This window comes from Leishmania donovani, chromosome 5 (genome assembly GCF_000227135.1).
Source record: "Leishmania donovani BPK282A1 complete genome, chromosome 5".
In the NCBI taxonomy this organism is placed as follows: Eukaryota; Euglenozoa; class Kinetoplastea; order Trypanosomatida; family Trypanosomatidae; genus Leishmania; species Leishmania donovani.
Window position 1 is genome coordinate 277,649 of NC_018232.1, and position 18,872 is coordinate 296,520.

The window sequence follows — 18,872 nt, forward strand, 5'->3', positions numbered from 1 at the left end:
ACGGTCCGCCAAAGGGAAAGCGTCGTGGAGGTCGAGGAAGAGGGGGAGGGGGAAGGGTTTAAGAAGAGCTGCGGCGCGTCTCTTCCAACGGTCGTGTCGGATGAGGCGGCTGTGGCTGCAACACTTCGCTCATGTAAATCGCGCCTCTCCCCTCCCTATCGCTCTGCATCTTTCGCCGCCTCGAGCGGGGCGGAGCACGCGCGTGTGCCGGGCTGCGTGAGTGTGTGTGTGTGTGGGGGGAGAGGGGTTGCTCAGCCTTGCACTCTTTTCCCCTCCGCCCTGCCTCCCATGGCGCACACCCATCTTCACGTGCGCGCACGCTGCTGATCTTCTCCGCTTTCGCGCGGGTGTGCCGGTCGATCTCTCTCGCTCTCGCTTGGCTCGCGTACAAGGAGCCCGATGCACCCATGCGCAGTGGCCCTTGGACTCGGTGCCTTGTTGCTGTTGGGCACATCTTTTCCCCACCCCAACCACGCACGCATGTACGTACGCCCCAACCACGCGCGATTGCGTTGTGTACCCATCGATGCACCCTCTTGTCGCCATATCTGCACGGCCGGATGTCGTCATCACGCCGACCGCACGCACATGAGGCCCATCGTATATATAATATATATATATATCATATACGTATGTATGTATCTCCTCTGGTGACCCCGTCATCATCATCTTCTCCGCCTCTTGCCTTCGCCCCGCTTCGCCCGTGTCGTCGTCGTTGGTGTCTGACAGCGCCCCATCCGCACCGTCACCGCCCGTGACACACTTGAGGGTTGTGTGCCCAACCCCCCCCCCACACACACACCACACCACCCACTCGCGGTGTTCCACGGCAGAAATGTACAGCGGCTGCACCGCGGCACGGCAAACACACCTGCTCTCCCCCACGCTGCCGCAGTCGAGCAGGAACGGCTCCGTAGCCACGGATCCACCGTCGACCGTCTTCGTTTCACCGCGCACCTCTTCGATGCACCGGTCACCGCTCGCTTCCTTCGAAGAGGCCCAGGAGGGCGACGGCGAGCGTGCGCCGCACAACTCGCGTTATGCCAGCAGCACCAATGGACCGCGTTCGTCTACCTTCATACACTCGGTGTCGGCATACCTGTCCACAGCAACGGGCAAGCGCGGTGCGAGCTCGGCGGCGACGACGGTGCGGGCATCGTTGGCGAACGGCAGCAGTATCACCGGCAACTCAGCATCGAAACCGCGGCAGTCGCGGCATCAGCCCAGCCTAATCATCGCCAGTGGCTGCAGTAGGGGCGCGGTGCACACGCGTCCCGCCGCCTGCAGTAAATGGATCTCCGGGCCACCCGCCACAGCAGCAGCAGCAGCAGCAGCAGCAGCGGCACCGCGGAAGCAGCCGAATCGGAAGAAGAGCGTCGCGTCGCCGACCGTAGCTTCGAAGCGTCTTGCAACGTACACGGCCACAGCCACCACCACGAGGTGCGGCACCCTGGCCCCGGGGGTGCATGAAGACTCCTACACGAAGCTGGAGAGCCCGAAGGGCCGGATGCCTGAGTCGGACTTGAACGACGCCAACGAGGGCGTGGACTGGGCCTGTGTGAATGTCGGCCTCGGTGATCTGGTGCTGGAGAGCATGCAGCTGGCGAGAGCGAGCGCGGCGGCACCTCAAGCGGACTCAGTGGCATCGACTAGTGCCGGCAACGCGGGGCAGGACAAGAACGCGGGCGGCGACAGTGGGAGTATGGCTTTGCCACCACAAGGCAGGACGTCGCCGGCACCTGAGGACGGTATCGCCACGGAGCCGGCAGTCATGGTGGCAGATGACGACGTGGCCAATGCGGATATGAACATCCTCGTAGCGGTGCGCGTGCGTCCTCGCACCTCGTTGATAACGGCCAAGGGAGCACCGTCGACGTCTCCTCTAACTGATACGGCGGCGCGTCGTCTCTTTCCCGCGTCATCAGCGTCGTCGCACAGCGCGGAGCAGCAACCGCCATGCGAGCTGCGCAGCAGCGGCGGCGACTGGGACGATGCTTTGAGTACGCAGGCGAGTACCGCCGGCGGCGGCTCACTGGTTGAGGAGCGCCAGCGGACGACGAACAGCACCCCCAGCCACAGCGCCACCGTGCGCGTGCGGCGGTCCGCGAGCAGGCGAGCAATCCTGAAAGCCGAAAAGAACGACACCGGCAACAGCGACAGCAAGGGCAGCGCATCGAAAGAAGTCTGCGTGAGCGCCGACGCAAGGAACGGCTTCATCGACTGCGCCGTCGCCGTCGCTGCGAACGCCTCGGGCGGGGCAAGCACGCCGGCGGCGAACGGTGCCGCGGCTGGGCAGCGAATCCGCACCCTTCGCTTCCGTTTTGACTGCATCCTCGACGACAGCGTGACGCAGGCGGATATCATGGCGTGCATCGGTCAGCGCGCGGTGGCGCGGGTGCTGCGGGGCTACCACAGCACCGTGATGTGCTACGGCCAGACCGGCAGTGGCAAGACCTACACCATTGCCGGGCCGCACGGCGGAAAGCTGTCGAGGAAGGCGTTGCGGTGGCTGGCTTCGCAGCCCGCATCAGCCGGGGCGGTCGAGTGCGATGACAGCAACGTCGATGAAGAGGAGCAGGTGCGCGTCGCGTCTGACGTTGGCCTGCTTCCCCGCATACTGATCCAGCTGTTTCGCGGGCTGGAGGCACGACACGGCGCCGACGGCAGGCTGCAGCAGGCGTCTGCGGCGCCGACGTCATCGTGGCAGGTTACGCTCAGTGCGCTGGAACTGTACAACAACAATATGCGCGACTTGCTGCCGGGTGAGCTTCCCAAGAACGAGGCAGCGACGCTTGGCAAGAAGGACGTCTCTCGCCCATCAGCCGCGACGCGTCTTCGCCATCACGGTAACAGCAGCAGCATGAGTGGCCGCCGCGACCACCGCAAGGCCACCGCGTCAGCTGTCACGGGAGGGCGGGGCCAGCTCTCCGCTTCTCCATCGCCGTGCGCGGTGCCAAAGCACACACGTGTGTCGCAGCGCGTCAGCTCTCGGTGCGGTAACTCCGCCACGACGCGGGCCCCTCCAACGGCGGCTGCGAGCACACCACGCGCCAACTCCCATGCTGGGGCCAGCACCGCCATGGGATCAGCCAAGACAATGCCGATGAAGTGGACCGCACCGACCACCACAAAAGCAGCGCCGCAACTGCAAATTCGTCTAGGGGCGCCCGCATCGTCGGCCTCGCAGAGCTCGCCACCGACGAAGCTGAAGAAGGCAAGAGCTGTGTCGCCGCCTCCGTCGAGCTGGGCCTCGCTCCGCCAGCCCGCGCACAACGCCGGCAGCGAAGCTGTGTACATCGAGGGGCTACGCGAGCACCAAGTGCACGACATTCACGCAGCGCTGGAGGCAGTCTGGCTGGCGCTGAGGCAGCGGCAGGCGGGCAGCACAGAGCTGAACAAGAGCAGCAGTCGATCCCATGTCTTTTTCTTTGTACGCGTCGAGCAGTATGAGCGACGCTCACGCGACGGAGAGAAGCCCGCGTGGGCCACCCGCCGCTCCACACTGAGCCTTGTCGACCTCGCAGGGTCGGAGCGCGTCAGCCATACTGGCGCGCACGGCCTGCAGCTCAAGGAGGCACAGAACATCAATCGCTCGCTCTCTGTGCTCGGAAACGTGATGCGCCTGCTGAGCTCGGCGTCCCGCTCGTCGCTCTCCAAAAACTTGGCGACCACCTCGGCCAGCAGTGCTGCTGCACTGACAGGCGCCAGGGCAGACCAGCACATTCCGTATCGCGACAGCAAGCTCACGCACATCTTGCAGAGCAGCCTCGGTGGCAATGCCATCACGTTCCTGCTGTGCAACGTGTCACCGGACTCGCGTGATGCGCAGGAAACGATGTCGACGCTGCGATTCGCGAAGCTGTGCAAGAGTGTGAAGAGCAACGCGAGGCTGAACGAGACGACAGCGGACACAGAAGACGCGCAAGCTGCGGCAGAGGCGAAGATATGCCAGCTTGCCGTCGATGCCTCGACCGCGCAGAACCGCCTGCAGCAGCTCGCGACGTACACGTGGTGGCTGGAGGGACACCTCGGTTACTTCGCGGCCGCGATGATCCACCAGCAGCAGCAGCAGCAGCTGCGGCGGCGGCTCTCCGGAACGCTGACCACCAGCGCGTCCATCAGAGCAGTCACCTCATCATCTCGCGCGCGTGATAGCAGCGGCGGTCGAGGTCTCGTCGTACCCGAGGAGACCACAGCGCCGAAGGTGATCAGCGGCGAACGAAGCGCCGGTGCTGGGAACGGCGGCATGCAGAGATGCGACAGCCTCGAATCGAGCGGCGTCGAGAACAAGGAGGTAGCCGATTCTGGCGCAGTACCAGAGGGCTGTCGTCGCAGCCCGGCGCCTGCTGGGCCTACGTCGCCGGAGTGGTGGCACCTTTCACCTCGGCCATCCAGCCCAACAGCGCCGGCTGACGACGACAAGGACGACGGCGGCGGCGGAGCGGCGGAGGCGGAGGCATATTGGCGCAGCGCTTCGGCCCGCGCCCTCCTCTCCCCTGCCTACCCCATTGCGCAGCGCCGCATGGAGCTACAGCGCAAGCTGATCGCTGCTGCGGCCGCCGCCATCACCATCGAAGATGCCGCGATGCTGTCCATGCTCTATTCGACGGACGCAGCAGTCGGCGAGGCGGAGGCCACGGCGCGTGACCGCGTTATAGACGGCACCAACCCGCTAGAGGTCTCCTCAACGGCGAGCACGGCAAGCACACGCACCAGGGACGGGGGCAGTGGCGTGCTCGTGTCTAAACCCACCGCGATACCCGTCTCGATGGGCGTCAGCTCGGCCTCAGAGGAGACGAGGGCACCTACTCGTCATCCTCGGTCATCTCCGCCGGAGCACGCGCCCGCTCTGCAGCCCTCGCCGAGCATGGCGGCATTTTCGTCTGTGCCGCTCCCCTCCCTCACTGCGAACCAAAAGCAGCCGCGTCTTGAGTGCCCCATGAACGCCATTGACACCACCCTTGCCGAGGAGCGGGCAGCGCGGGCAGCGACGCAGGCGCGGCTGGTGGAGGTGGAACAATCGAACCTACTGCTGCGCTTGCGCCTCGCCGAGCTGCACGGACGCATGCGGCTGGAGGGGGGCAGCACACACTTCGCTGAGGTTCATCAAGTGATGAATGCGGAGAAGGCGACGAGGAGGACTGTAGGAAAGGACTACTCTTGGGCGCCGTCATCATTGGCAACCGCACCAGCACCGCTGCCTTCGCCCGCTGAGGCAAGCGCATCGCGGGTGCTGTGGCCGCCGCACTACTCCCGCGCGTCCCATGATGCCTCCCTCAAAGTCTTTCTTGCGCGCTGTGGTTTCGCCGCGATGGACTCGATGGCGCCCGCTGACGCGGCGATGCTGCCACGGCGTCTGGCCTAAGCACATCAGCAGGCGCTCCGTGAGGGCAAGGCGCACCAGAAGCCGCAGTGGACCCGCGGTGACGAGGGTGACACTGAAGCAATGCAAGACTTGCCGGAGCGGTGCGACGAAGACGGCACCGCCCGCATGGCGCGTGCAGCGTTTGGGGTAATTGCGACGGCAACGCGAGCACTGCGTCCTGTTTTCTAAAGGCTTTCGGCGGCCACACCAACACCCATCGAGGATAACATTGGAAAGTTGTTCGCGTACGTGTCTGCAGCTGCCATGGATCACCCCCACCTCGCCCTCGCCCTCGTCATCGTGCGTGCGTCCCGCAAGAGCGAGGACTCTAGTCCCTCGGAAGACATGAAGGACTTCTCGATGGAAGAGGAGGAGGAGGGAGGCAGCGCACGAGCACCGCCGTCGATAGCAGTGCTGGTCATGGTGAGGGTCATGCGACATGATGTAACCAGGGCTACGGCGTCTGTGGCTGTACGTGTAGGTATATGTCTATGTATGTTAGTGCAGATTCTTTTGCTAGTTTTTGGTTCTAAGCGGTGGTGACCACTGCCACCATCACCCCTCCCCCTCGTGGCCCGATTCTTTACATGCTCGCCTGATTCTGTACGGATGCGTACCGTCGCTGCCCCACCACCATCACCCACTTCTCCTCCCTCGTTGCACAGATGGCTCATCAGTACAGTCGTTGTAGCGCGTTCATCACTAATGTTTTCTTTTCTTGTTGTCAGCCTCTCCTCCCTCCTCTCTTGATGAACTTCGCCGCCCTCCTCCCACCCTCACCGTCTCTCCCCCTTCCACACATAGTCAAATAGGCAGACGCCAGGGGGGGCGGAGGAGGGGGAGCCACACACACACACACGCCCCCTCCCTCCCCCCCCCGCGTCGTCCTGCACCCGTCCTTTTTCTTCGAGCTTGCCCATATATATTCCCCCCCCCACACACACACGCACATGCTTGCATGCATCGTATGCCTGCACGACAGCGCCTCGCCTTCGACAAGGCCTTCGCTGTCCTTCTCTCTCTATAACAATGTCTGTCGAGCCTCTCCCTAATCCATCCGCAATACTTTCGTGTGTGTGTGTGTGTGTCCTCTGTTCCACATGTCGCTGCTGCCGCCGCTGCTGGTGCTGGGTGGACGGCAGGCTCGTCACCCTGACGGCGACGACGCGCATGATGTCGGGGACGGTCTTTACGAGTTGCCTGAGGCGGCACTTCTCTCTTCGTGTTTCTACGTTTTCGATGTGATTTCAGGCAGTGATGGTGGCGTTTCTGCTGCTGCTGCTGCCGTTGTCTCTTGCGTCTCTACTTGCCTCTTGTTCGCACTTGCCTCCATCGACAAATCCCTTGCGTGCCAACGCGCGCTCTCCTCCTCCTCCTCCTCTGTTGTTGTTGCGGCGGCGGCACTTCACCTCGTCGTGTCACGCACGCACATCACGACCACCACCGCTTGCTTCCACCACCCCCTCCGTCTCAGTGGTGTGTCTGTGATGCTGGCTGGTGATAGGTCATGACAGTGAGGATGACGGTTGTGTATGTATGTCTGCGTCGCCCTACGATGGCACTAGCGCGTGCTCGCCGCTCACATGCAGCATGGAAAACGGAACGCACCCAGCAGCAAGGGGCGCCGTGCGTGTTCGTCGTTATCTCTGTGCTTCCCTTCTGGCTCTCGCCGCCCCTCCCTCCCTCAGTCGTCAACGTCACCCCCTCCCCCCCCCCAACGCCACCATCACCTCTTCTCTCTCGCTTAAGCTGTGCTTTGGGCCGTCATTAACACATATAAAGAGTTGCCCCTCCCCCCCCCAGTCATGCAGTCTGCTGCTGCTGCTGCTGCTCCGTTCACCATCACCGTTGGGGCAGCGCTCCTCCCAATGAACGACTCGCGAGCAGGAGTGGTACTGGCTGCGTCTCCGCAGGGCCACTATCAGCGGCAGACGCGTCCTGCCGCGACGTCGCCGTCCCCGCCCATGTCCACGTGCCGCCGCCTGAGCTACGACAGTTCAAAGACGGGCAGCAACTCGCGAAGCCGCACGCGGGCGTCGCTGTCATCCGTTGCGTCACCCCACTCGTTCTCCCACACGCTATCAGAGGAGCATCAGCAGCACCATTTTTGGCAGAGATGCGTGACCGTCACAGAGGTGGCCACCGTAACTGCTAGCCGCCGTTCCGCCGTCGCCGCTGCTCGCTCTGGCGTCGTTGTCGTCGCTAACGCCTGTGCGAAGCGGGACGACAGCTCGCTCGTTGCCGAGGCCCGCTCGCCATCAATCCGCATAGGCCCAGCTGTGTTGCCGTCCTCATTGGAAACCACAGCATCCTCTTCTGTGGTCGATGCGCACGCGCAGGTGACCTCTAAGCCAGGCGGCGCGGCAGGCGCGGGCGAGCAGCAGTCTCACAAAGCAGCAGCAGCTGCTGTTACTGCGGCAGTGGCCGCAGCGACCTCCGTGGGCGCCTGTAAAGCAAACAGCGGCAACGAGGGCGTCTCCCCTTTCTCGCGTGTGCACATACACAACACACGGAGCAGCAAGACGACGACGGCAGGTGGCGGCAGCGCTTCGCCGCCCTCGATCACGGTCGTTCAAGCAGCCGCAGCAGCCGTCGTCACGAAGCATGGAACTCCTGTACGCGCGAACGGGCCATCGTCGCCGTCCATGTCGTCGCCCTTGTCCGCTGCCGTCTCTCCTCGAGCAGCAGCACCTCGGCCCCTGTCGACACGCCGCCACAGCGCTGGGACGACTACTCCAGGTATCAGCAGTCTGCCAGTCGCTCAGCCGCAGCCACAGCGCGCCGCTCCTCCCCCTCAGCCACGCCGCAGCCGGTCCGCCAGCAGTGGATTGCGTGGCGCCGGCACGAACTCCAGCAGCGTGCACTTTCAGCCAGCGCCGACGCTGCGCAACGTTGGTATTGGTGGCCCTTCACCTTTCGCGGCAGAGCAGCTGGCCATGCCTCGCCGACCGCAGCCGCGGCTGGCAGTCGCCCCCACCGGCGACGGTGCGAGTGTGGCGGGGTGTGCACAGAGTGGGCAGACTAACGCAAAGGTCGCCGCGCCGCCCCTGCAGCTCGTCCGCCCAGCAGACCTTTACCGCGGTGCCACCACGGCCACCGGAACAGCGACTGCTGGAGTCGGCGGCCCGGCCTCGACAGCGATGGCCGCATCCCTTCTGCCTGGTGCCGCTGCCGCGCAGGACCGCCTACAGCTCCCACGTCGGTCGAGGCTGGCACGCACCCCTTCCGCGACATCAGTGCAGCAGCGTCGCCGCACTCCGTCCGCAGGCAGTTTCGGTGGTGGTGGCAGCGCCCGAAAAGCAGGGTCGGTCGCGTCCTCGTCACCGCTCAAGCGTCGCACATCCGTCAGCTCCCACAGCGACGACGCGGTGGGCCCTGTGGGAGGATCAGCCGCCCGTGTCGCGTCACGGCGGCCGCGCTCGAGCACGCCGTCGGGCACCCTCTCCGTCTACACGACGCGAGGAGCGAGTGGGGGCAGAAGCCCGCTGGGGCATAGTGAGCCATCGAGAAACGGCGGCGGCGCGCCGGCTCTCGTCGTTGCCGGCAGCGGCACCGACACCGGTACAGCGGCGCCTCGCAGGAGCGTCGTGCGCAGCGGCTCTGCCCCCGTGCATCAGCGCCGTCGCGAGAGCAGCAGCAGCCGTACCAGCAGTGCGGTGCCAGGTAGCGTAACCGACCAAGCTCCCCGCGTTGCAGACAGATTGCGTGTGCCGGCGGTGGCGCCGTCCTCCCTTGTGCGCTACTCCTCGGTGGCCAGCGTGCACCAACGACGGTCACATGCCACCATCACCACCATTCCGGTCAGCAACGCAGCGGCGGCCGCCTCGACGTCAGTGGCGGAGTGGACCAGCTCCATGAGTACGTCGTCGGCTCCGCGCCGCAGTCACAGCCGCGACGGCACCAGCGGCACCGCCCGCAGCAGTGCTGCAGGAAAGAGCGTGCGGTCTTCGCTGCACACCGCAGCGGCGTCGGCGGCCGCCAAAACCCCCAATATGGGCACGGCCCCCACTGCCCGGCGCCCCAACGTCGGTGCCACCCGGCCCATCATCAGCAGCACCGCCGGTGCCGGTGGCCCCCGCGCGCGCCCTGTGGTGTCCACGACCGCAGGAGCAGCAACACCAGCCGCCACATCACGAGCAGCAGGCCCGCGTCACCTTGCCGATCGCAAGCCGAGAGACGGCGGCAGCAGTAACACCGTGTCGGTGAGTCAGGCATCGATGATCTCGATGGAGGAGAGCAAGGCGTTCCTGCAGGACTTTCAGCGCATGAATGACCGTGAGCTGGCCCTGTTTGGAACACTGCTCGCGACGGTGGCCAGCGAGCAGCAGAACCGCCGCGGCCTCGGCATCACTGGCGATGCTACTCCGAGTGCGGACAAGGCGAACGCGACTCGCCTGGTAGGCAACGCCGCGGATGATAGGGAGGCTGGCATTGCACCTCCGACGGGAGTCGTAGCATCGGCAGAAGACGTGACGGTGTGGACATGCAAGCGTGTCATCTCCTTACCCTCCGACCAGCAGCAGCAGCAGCAGCCAGGGCAGACGTCAGACATGCCGCCACCGACGACGCCGGGAGAACCGGCGGTGACGGCGCAGCCTGCCTTGCATGCCAACGAGGAGCTTATCGTGCTGGTACGTCGATCGCGCAGCCATAGCGCCGGCCTTCACGCTCCGCCACGATCATCAACGTCGGGGCCGGAAGCGCCGCCGTCGCCGAAGCAGCAGCAGAGGCAGAAGCCAGCAAAACCACTACTGCAGCCGGACCAACTCACTCAGCGGGCTGACGGAACCGAAGAGAAAGGCGGCGGCCACGTCGCGGCGAGCCTGCATGCCTTTGTGCGGTCTCCACTGCGTCATCCATACAGCCAGCAGCAAGCACGATGCACCGTAACGGACGCGGCTGCAGGAGGCCGCGGCAGTAGCGGTGCTGTTGTGCTACACCGTGCGTCTCGAAGCCCGTCGCCGACGCCCCCGTCAGCGGCGATCGCTCGCGGCGAAAAAGAGAATGGCCAGCAGGCGCGCTCACTCCACTCGGCCAGCAGCTCCCCTGTGCCTGCATCTCCGCTCTCGACGGCGGCTGGTGCGCGAGTGCTACAGCAGCAGCAGCAAGTGGGCGCATTGGCGAGTGCACGCGCGGACAGGAGCAGTAGTGGTAAGCTGCGGCCACGTGAGGCGACGGACGTCAATACGTCCGCGAACCGCACCGCTGCCGGCGCGGCGCGGAAGGTCGCAGTGGAAACCATAGCGACGCCGGCGCGCAAGCCACACAAGGCACCGCCATCCAGCAGTGGAGCAGCGGCGGCTGCGACCGCCGGGGCGGTGGGACGGAGAGCGGTGCGGAATCGCTCGTCCTCCAGTGCTGTCGGACGCGTCCGAGGAGGCAGTCGGCGTCGCTGTGGTGCCAACGATGGCGTGCACACGCCGAGTTCCCTCCAAGAGCACCAACGGCAGCTTAGCGTTGAGAGCTACACAGACATCATGCGCTGCTACAGCCCTAAGCGGCTGGAGGGGTTGCACGACGGCAACGGCGGTAGCGGTTGCGACGCAACCTTGAAGGAGGAAAGAATGTCCATCGATGAGGGCCCTCGCGCCGCTGGCGCCTCCGCGTCGTCGCTGTCGTCCGCAGTGTCGGAGGCAGCAGCGCCGCTGGCTGCACTCAAGAGGGCGAAGGAACTGGCCGCGGAGCTGGCCGCCGCTGCGCGGGCGAGGACAGTATCAGCGGACAAACCCTCCGTAGCAATGATTCCGACCTCCTTCACGTCGCCAGCGACCTTCTCCTCGGTTGACTCGCCTACGAGCGGCAGTGTGAGCATGGGCCGCGCGAGTGGGGGCTACGCTACCGGGGCAGCGTCGGAAATATCCAGCGTCCGCGTTACGGCCGCTCAGCTGCAGCTTCTCATTGACAGCTCACGCAGCCAAGCCAACTATGCGCGCTATCAACCGCTTTAGCAACACGAAGAAGTGTGTGTGTGCGAGTGGCGGTGCTGCTCGTGTACCAGTGTGTGAGTCTCCTTTCTTGTGGTTGGCTGTTGCAGAGGACAGATGCTGCTCCCTCTCGCCAGCGCTGTCTAGTTTCATGTAGTCGTGATGATGATGGGAAGGGGAGGGGAGAGGGGGCGAGGTGCTTCTGCCTCCTCGCATGGCATGTTTTATGTCGTAGCTAAAGACAAGCCTACACACACGCACATCTGCATCCCCCCCTTCTTATTCCTCTTCTTCCCCCTCCCCACCTACGCAGGGACGGTGTCATGTTGGCCGGCATAGTTGTTTTGATTCCTGTTTTCTCCGGCGGCGTTGTTGCCTCCACTCCCTCTGGATGGGGCACGACGACGATGCCGATGCAGTGCAATGGATGGGATGCGTCGGATCCTCTTTTTTGCGCAGGTGTCTGTGTGCGTTCTTTGTGGTCGTGGTTGCATGTTTCTTCATTCCTTTTCCGTTAGATTCCTCCCTGCACAGCCTCCTCCTCTTCCACCACCAACACAGCACACAGCACACATACACATACACATACATGCACGTCTCCTTTCCTCGCATTGCCCTGTCTCTGTGTGTCGAGCGTCCGCTCGGCTACGCTGTTGCTTGTTGTTCTTATTCTTTCTAACGTGCGGTGCGATCTCTTTAGATGTGTCCGTGGAAGACAATATGGTGATGTTAATCGTTGGCGTGTTCAATCGCCCTCCCATTCTGTCCCCACTCCACAGTCACCAATCACTTGGATCGTTAGACCTCGGATCTTCCTCTACAAGTCACCGCCCCTCGCCACCCCCTCGTCCTCGTACTCGCCTGTCTACTTGCCCGCACGGAAGGGCCCGCAGACAAGGCCCGTCGCCATGTGTCTTGCATGCATCTGCGCATGCTCCCCTTCTACGCCGGTTACGGCGGGTCCACAGCACACAGCTGCCACCCATCCACGCACTCCTGTTCGTCCGACGCGCGCGCCTCCGCATCGATGCGTGCGCACCTATGCGCTAGTGATGTCGTGGCGTGATCCTCCCACAGCACTCGATGTGTGCTCTCCTCTCTCTCTTATCTCGAACTCACCTCAACGACAACCCGCCCACATATGCAACGCACGCACGTGCGCATACCGTCATCACGCAACAACACTCATGTGGACTACACAGATCCGCGTCTCTCTTTAGTTAGTCTCTCGCTCGCTCTTGTAGCCGTGCTTCCCCCCCCCCCAATCGCCTCTGCGCACCCACCCAGCCACCACACGTTCAGAGGCCATGCTTGCCAGCGCTCTTCGCCACTCCGCGGCTGAGGGCCACAGCTCGGCCGCGAGTGCTGTGGCAAAGATTTCGAACATCGAGCGCGCCGGCGCGTACCTGCGCTTCAGCACGCTGCGCGTGCACCCACACCACGAGCCGAACTACCGCGCCCGCCCGGTGGGGTGGAAGGCTTGGAACAGCAAGCAGTACATGGACCCCTGGGCGCCCTACCCGCTCACATCGCCGGTGCGCCATGTTGACCGCCCGTTTTCCGGCATGTGGTTCGGAATGGGCCACTTCGCGCTGAAGAACTTCTTCGGCCCGTTGAACTGGAAATTCTGGGCGCGCGTGTCGTTCTTCGGTACTCTTGGATGGGTCTATTCCCTCAGCTCGTACGCGCTGCGCATGCACCGCAACGGCTGGGAGTGGAAGAACCGAGGCGCCGTCTTCTCCATGGATTGAGAAGTCGCGGCCACGCATATATGTATATGTGTGTGTGCGCGCGCTCCTCCTCAGGGCCTCTCCTGAAGAGGCTGTTCGGCCTTCATATCGCCATCCTCAGCGGTGGCGGTGGGCGCCTCCCTTCGGGCGTGACGGTGCGCTGGCGCGAAGAGGCAGAACAGTAGAAACAATAGGGAGCAGTGGCGGTGCGTGCCTGTGAGGTGAGGTGCGGCATGGAAAGATCCATTGGTGTGTGTGTGTGTGGGGGGGGGGGGGGTATCAGCACTTGTCGGTGAGTCCTTCGCATGGAAGTCGGATGGACAGCCCATGTGCGAGAGAAGGACCCACGACCCATGTGCGCCACCCACCCACCACCTGCCACCACCACGACCACCTTCTGCAGCCGCATCTTCGCCTCTGCTGCGTCGTCTTATCACTTTCCTTTCTTGCTCGTTTCTTGCTAGTAGTCGGACATGTATGCACCACCGCATGCCCCACCCCCTTCGCTCTTCCCCGTATCTCTGTCTTTGGCAAGGGGAAGCGGGTTGAAGAGTTCCTTGGAGGCGGTCGGGAGGGGAGAGTGTGTGCGTGCGTGCAGTTGTGGCGTTGAATGAGGCGGCGCGGAAGAGGGAGGGGGAGGGTGCACATGGCCGTGTGTGAGACCTGGAGCACAGCATTCCCAGACGTGGCAACGACAGGGTGTGTTGAGAAGATGAGTAGCGGAAGGCGGAAGCGCCTCTGTATGTGTGCGTCTCCCGCGACACCCTGCTTTGCATACACACGCACACGGCCCTCCCCGTGCCCACACGCTTCGCTCATCACGCCACGCCACTTCCTCACTCGCCCACTGCGTAGTCGAACGCGCAACAGGAAAACGCGTGTGTGTGTGTGTGCGTCATCAAATTCTTTTCTTCTGTGTTTTGTGTTTTCACGTAGCTTAAAGTTCTGAGAAGGACTCGGAAACTGCAAGAGCACATGCGTGTGTGTGTATGTGTATTGTGCGTTGTTTTCGCGGATCCTCGTCCTTGATGCGTGGCCGTGCGCGCGTCGGTGGGGCAGTGTGCTTGTGCAGACGTGTATGCGTGTGTGTGTGTGTGTGTGTGTGTGTAGGTAGTTTTCTGTATTTCCATCTTCGTTGTGCGTCTGCCCAGTGCTTTCACCGACCCACCTCGCACGCCTCCTCCTCCGTCTCTCCGTGCGTCCCCCTCCTCCTCCCCCACCGGACCTGCCCCTTTAGACCGCGTGGATACACGCATGCGCATAATACCCAAGCGTGCGCGTTGTCCGCCCCGTGTCCCCAGGCGGTTCGATAAAGAGTGGCAGAGGCAGAGGGAGAGGGAGAGATCGCCAAGCGGGTCGGTGTGCGAGCTCGTCGGCCTCCCCCTGTATGCTGCGCCTCGTCCACAAGAAGTCAAACCCCAGTCGGGAAAAAGAAAACCAAACGGACCGGAGAGAAGGATGCGCCTCACATGCGTACACGCGCATCCGTGTGCGTGCTTGCACTCGTCGCGCGACCGTGCGCAGGGTGGATCGCGGCGGCTGTCAGGGGCGGCACACACTCACACAGACACGCGTGCGCACCAGACGAGAACGAATGCAGCGGACGTCCGACAGCTGATCAGGTCGAAGAAGGCGCTGTCGCCGCGCGCCGCGCCCTCTTTTATCCCTTTGAAACCCGCTGCAGAACGCGCATGTCCCTGCTTGTCCGCATGCTCGTCTCGCCTCGTGGATAAGGATGGGCACTGCGCATGTGAAGCTCGCTCTCTCTTCGCCCAGCCTAATCGATCTGTCGTCCTTCCTTCTGCGCTCTTCTCGCACGCTCAGGCTCCGTGCCCCCCCCCCCCTACCGTTGAAGCGCTGTCTTGCTGCAACACATCAACCACACGCATCGATTTTAACGCTAGAGAACGTGGTTCATCAGCAGACCGCTGTCTCCTCCGCCTCCTCCTCCCACCCCACCCCACCCCACCCTCTCCACGTCGTGTGCCGTGTGTTCTCACATCGCTTCTGCCGCCGTCGTTGCTGTCGCTGCCGTTGGCTCTTTGTTGCCGACCTCTCCCCGGTTATCGCCGCCTTTGCGGGGCGGCGGCGGCGGCGGGCGGAAGAGAGACGAAGGCCCAAGCGTATGCATCATCGGCGGCTTGCGCGCCCGCCCTTTGTGCTTGGCAGAGATTCCCGTGTGCGCTTGTGCATGATGTTGCGTCGCGCGCTCCCATGTTGCGCCGCCGCGCCTCTTCGATACGCTGCCTCCACACTGTGTTTCCCTCGCTCAAGACGTGGTGTGGGCCCAGCCTTCAGCAGCAGCAACCGTCTCTCGCACATGACGCGGGCGTACGCCACCACGACCCCGCCGCCGGCAGGCAATCACGATGGCGCGGCTGACGAGGATGCGCACATGACGGATGACGGCGATGTTGACGCTGCCGCCGCCGATCGCCACCACGCTCCGACGCTTCGCAGCGCCCTGCCGCCGAGCGCCGCGGAGCTGCCGGAGGAGTCGTTCCTTAAATGCATCGACAAGGAAATCTTCGACGAGAAGGTGCGGCTGGACAAAGAGGATGGCCCGCCGCCAGTGCCGACGGGGTGGACGATGCATCACACGGAGGGCACCAGCTTCATCTACGGACGTCGGCTGTGGATGCCGCCGCCGCCATCATCCTCCTCCTCGTCGCCAAGCACGTGGAGTGGAGAGGCCGAGGCGCGGCGCGGCGATGCCGGAGACAGCTCTACCCAAGAGAGCAGAGGAAAGCAGCAGCAGCGGCAGGAGCGGGAGGTGAAGCCGACCCCGTGGGCCATGGAGCGGCACTTCTTGCGCATCCAGCTTACCTCCCGTGATGCCTCGCTCGACCCTGAGTGCGACGTGCGCGGCGAACACTTCCCTTTCTCCTTCTTTGTTCAACGCGTTTTCCCTGAAGAAGGCGAGGAGGGGAACGGTGCGGGGGTGACGGGCCGCAGCAGTGGCGAGCAGGGCGCCGCCGCCAACAGTCAGGACGCTCTCCACGGGGATTCGTTCGAGGAGCACACTTTCTACCACAACAGCATCGAGGCTCGCTGCGACGTCGTTGATGGGGAGCTGATTGTCGACGGCTTGGTCTACCACGGCCCTCCTCCTCCCACGTCCCACCCGCCGTCCTCGTCCGGTACCCCACAGCCGCGGTACACGAACCCGTTCGGCGGCTACCCGGGGCCAAACCTGGATGAGGTGGAAGAGGAGGTCCTCGATGGCATTCAAAGCTGGCTGGCCGAGCGCGGCGTTGACGACCAGCTCGGCGAATTTGTTGGGCAGTACTCTATATGGGTGGAGCAGGCGGAGTACGAGCGGTGGCTGCAGCAGCTGCGTGACTACGTGGCGGCCTGAAAGGGATCACGAGAAGAAGCATACCAAAGGAACGAGTAGCTGATGGGGCGAAGAGGGTAGCGGGAGATGAGTGGGTCGATGCGGATCGTTGGCGGAGAATCCGCCTGTCGGCGTCGCCAGTGTAGCCGTTTTTCGGCTCTCTCTCGGCCCGCTCGCCTTCTCTCGCCACCTTCGGTTGCCTCACGTGCTTGTTCGAGGAAGGAAGGCGGACGGGCGGGCGGAAGCGAGTCGGTGACGGCCGCATGTGCGTGTCTCGCACGCGCGGGTGTGTTTGCGAGACTGGATAGAGCAAATGTGCGAGGCACAGACACAGCCCTTCCACCACCCCACTCCACCCTCCTCGTCCAACGCTTGATGGACAGGCACTGAGAAAGACCCCTGCGTGGCTCCTCATGTGTTCACGCGCGAGTACATGTGCCCGCTTCAGACGCAGGCAAATCTCACGGCAATATGCGCTTCCTCTCTCTCTACCCCCCCCCTCCTCACTCTCCACATCTCTAGTGTCCGCGGTAATCGCACCCATACGCGCATCCCACGTTTTCGTCATCGGCCCTACCACTGTCCGCCTCATAGCAGCAGCAGAAGCCCTGCCACTCCACCGATGCCGCCACACGCCGCAGCACTGCCGCCGCCGCCGCGACCGGACCCAGTCACTTTGGACCAGGTCTTCGCCCAGCTCACCGCCGTGGATGTGGCGTACGACGCCAAGGCGTATCACCTCGTCGCTCTCAACACGGTGGCCTTCCACCCGTCCGTGAAGCTCTTCCTCTTCGAAGAACCAGCGGCAGCAGCAGCTTCGTCGTCGTCGACGGAGAGCCCAGATGCGCGCTCCACATCCTCGTCGCCACCGGCGGCAGCGGTGCTCAACAAGCTACGCCGCGAGAAGCTGCTCAAGAACGTCGCCTTCATGCTGGCGCAGCGGAACAACGCCGTGTGTCACGAATGCAGGTGGGAGACGGTGTCGCTGCTCGGGGAGCTGTGCCGTATGGAGAGTGCGCACAGCGGGGTGCCAACGTCGGCGCTGGGGCAACTGGAGGCGAAGCTCAACAACTACGCCAAGGAGAACCTTGAATACCTGGCGCAGCTGCCATGGTTTCTGCCTGTCATCGACAGTATCATCAAGGCCGGTGGCGGTACCTTAGACGACGATGCCAATGGCGACGCGAGCGTAGCTGCAGCGGCGGCGAAGAAAGCGCGACAGCAAGGCGAGAGCAGCGCCTCCGCTGCTGCCTCCTCCTCGCGCTCAGCTCTCAAGGAGAAGCTGATGGCGCGTGAGGCCGGCCGCAACAGTCGCGGCGGCGCAGACAGCGATAACGGCAACGGGCCGGAGGCCGAAGAGGAGGACGAGGACGTCGTGATCGCGCTGCTCGACATTCGCCGTGCCCTTCCCACGTGTCACCGTGTCAGCGGCAGCGGCAGAAGCACCGACAGCGCAGATGTGGTGTTCGAGTGGTCAGCCGCGAATGTCGAGCAGGCGCGTGACCTCATGTTCGTCGACGCCTCGACCTCGATGTTGCACCTTATCCCCAGCGTGGCCCGCGGCTGCAGCGATGTCTGTGCCCAATGCCAGAAGCGGGTACCGGCGGCATCCACATCCGCCGCCGCCCCGCTGCTCCGCTGCAGCAGCTGCAAGGCTGTGTATTACTGCTCCGCCGAGTGCCAGAAGACGCACTGGACGACGGTTCATCGAACGCCGTGCCGGGCGTACAAGGAGCGATGCGACAAGATCCTCGAGCAGTATTACAGCACCAGCACGGCCAGTGGAAAGAAGAAGGGCCTCAAGACGAGCGAGGTCGTCATCCTCGAGGTGCCGCTGGAGCCGAGCCTGTTCTTCGAGACTCGCCGCTACCTCTACGACCACCGCGATGAGTCCTTCGCGCACGTCGACTACTCGGACTACTTTATGAAGTACACCGTGCGGGGGTCGTAGCGAAGCTCAGGCATTAGTGCATGGACGTGTTTGGTGGCCATTCATGAGCGCCCCACAGCGTTGTTCTTCTCTCGTGTAATACGACTAATATGTGTGTGTGTGTGTGTGTGTGTTTGTGGCAGCAGCAGCTGAATAGCAACAGGAGGAGCAGTGAGGGCGAGAAGCGCGGAGAGAATCTGCACGTGTGCGTGCGGAGTGGACTTGGGTGGGGAGGTAGAGCGGGGGTCTGGGTCGGTGGGTCGCACCCTCCTCCCTACCCACCCCCTCCCCTCCTCAGCCACCGCGAAGGTGCGCTGCCCCACGTTTGCTGTGCCGCGCAACACAGGCACGCCTTCCAGCGCACCCTTTGGATGCAGAGCATGCACTAAGATATAAAAGGGTGGATGCGTGGTGTATATGTGGTGCAGTGGCGCGCTCAGCATCGAAGGAGCGAAGCGCACGCCAAGCCTACCAAGGAAGTCGCAAGTGAGAAAGAATCTGAGAGCGAAGCGATGGCACGCGTGTGTCGTTGTCGTTGTTGTGCTGTCGATGGACACACATCGCGACGCATGTGGGTGCCGAGTGC

General features: G+C 63.6%; 5 protein-coding genes across 5 annotated transcripts; all 5 read left to right on the top strand.

Annotated features, from left to right (window-relative positions):
• Positions 1–835: 835 nt before the first annotated feature.
• Positions 836–5,365, top strand: LDBPK_050760 (kinesin-like protein; the record flags this gene model as incomplete). Its single annotated transcript, XM_003858215.1, has 1 exon — positions 836–5,365. The coding sequence occupies one exon, from the start codon at positions 836–838 to the stop codon at positions 5,363–5,365; it is 4,530 nt and encodes a 1,509-aa protein (XP_003858263.1).
• A 1,805-nt stretch (positions 5,366–7,170) lies between these two features.
• On the top strand, positions 7,171–11,313 carry LDBPK_050770 (hypothetical protein, unknown function; the record flags this gene model as incomplete). Its single annotated transcript, XM_003858216.1, has 1 exon — positions 7,171–11,313. One exon carries the CDS (start codon positions 7,171–7,173, stop codon positions 11,311–11,313), a length of 4,143 nt encoding a protein of 1,380 aa, XP_003858264.1.
• Positions 11,314–12,596: 1,283 nt separating this feature from the next.
• LDBPK_050780 (hypothetical protein, conserved) lies at positions 12,597–13,040 on the top strand (the record flags this gene model as incomplete). The annotated part of the gene is made up of 1 exon (XM_003858217.1): positions 12,597–13,040. One exon carries the CDS (start codon positions 12,597–12,599, stop codon positions 13,038–13,040), a length of 444 nt encoding a protein of 147 aa, XP_003858265.1.
• A 2,173-nt stretch (positions 13,041–15,213) lies between these two features.
• LDBPK_050790 (hypothetical protein, conserved) lies at positions 15,214–16,377 on the top strand (the record flags this gene model as incomplete). Its single annotated transcript, XM_003858218.1, has 1 exon — positions 15,214–16,377. One exon carries the CDS (start codon positions 15,214–15,216, stop codon positions 16,375–16,377), a length of 1,164 nt encoding a protein of 387 aa, XP_003858266.1.
• A 412-nt stretch (positions 16,378–16,789) lies between these two features.
• On the top strand, positions 16,790–18,307 carry LDBPK_050800 (MYND zinc finger (ZnF) domain-like protein; the record flags this gene model as incomplete). The annotated part of the gene is made up of 1 exon (XM_003858219.1): positions 16,790–18,307. The coding sequence occupies one exon, from the start codon at positions 16,790–16,792 to the stop codon at positions 18,305–18,307; it is 1,518 nt and encodes a 505-aa protein (XP_003858267.1).
• Between the last annotated feature and the right edge of the window lie 565 nt (positions 18,308–18,872).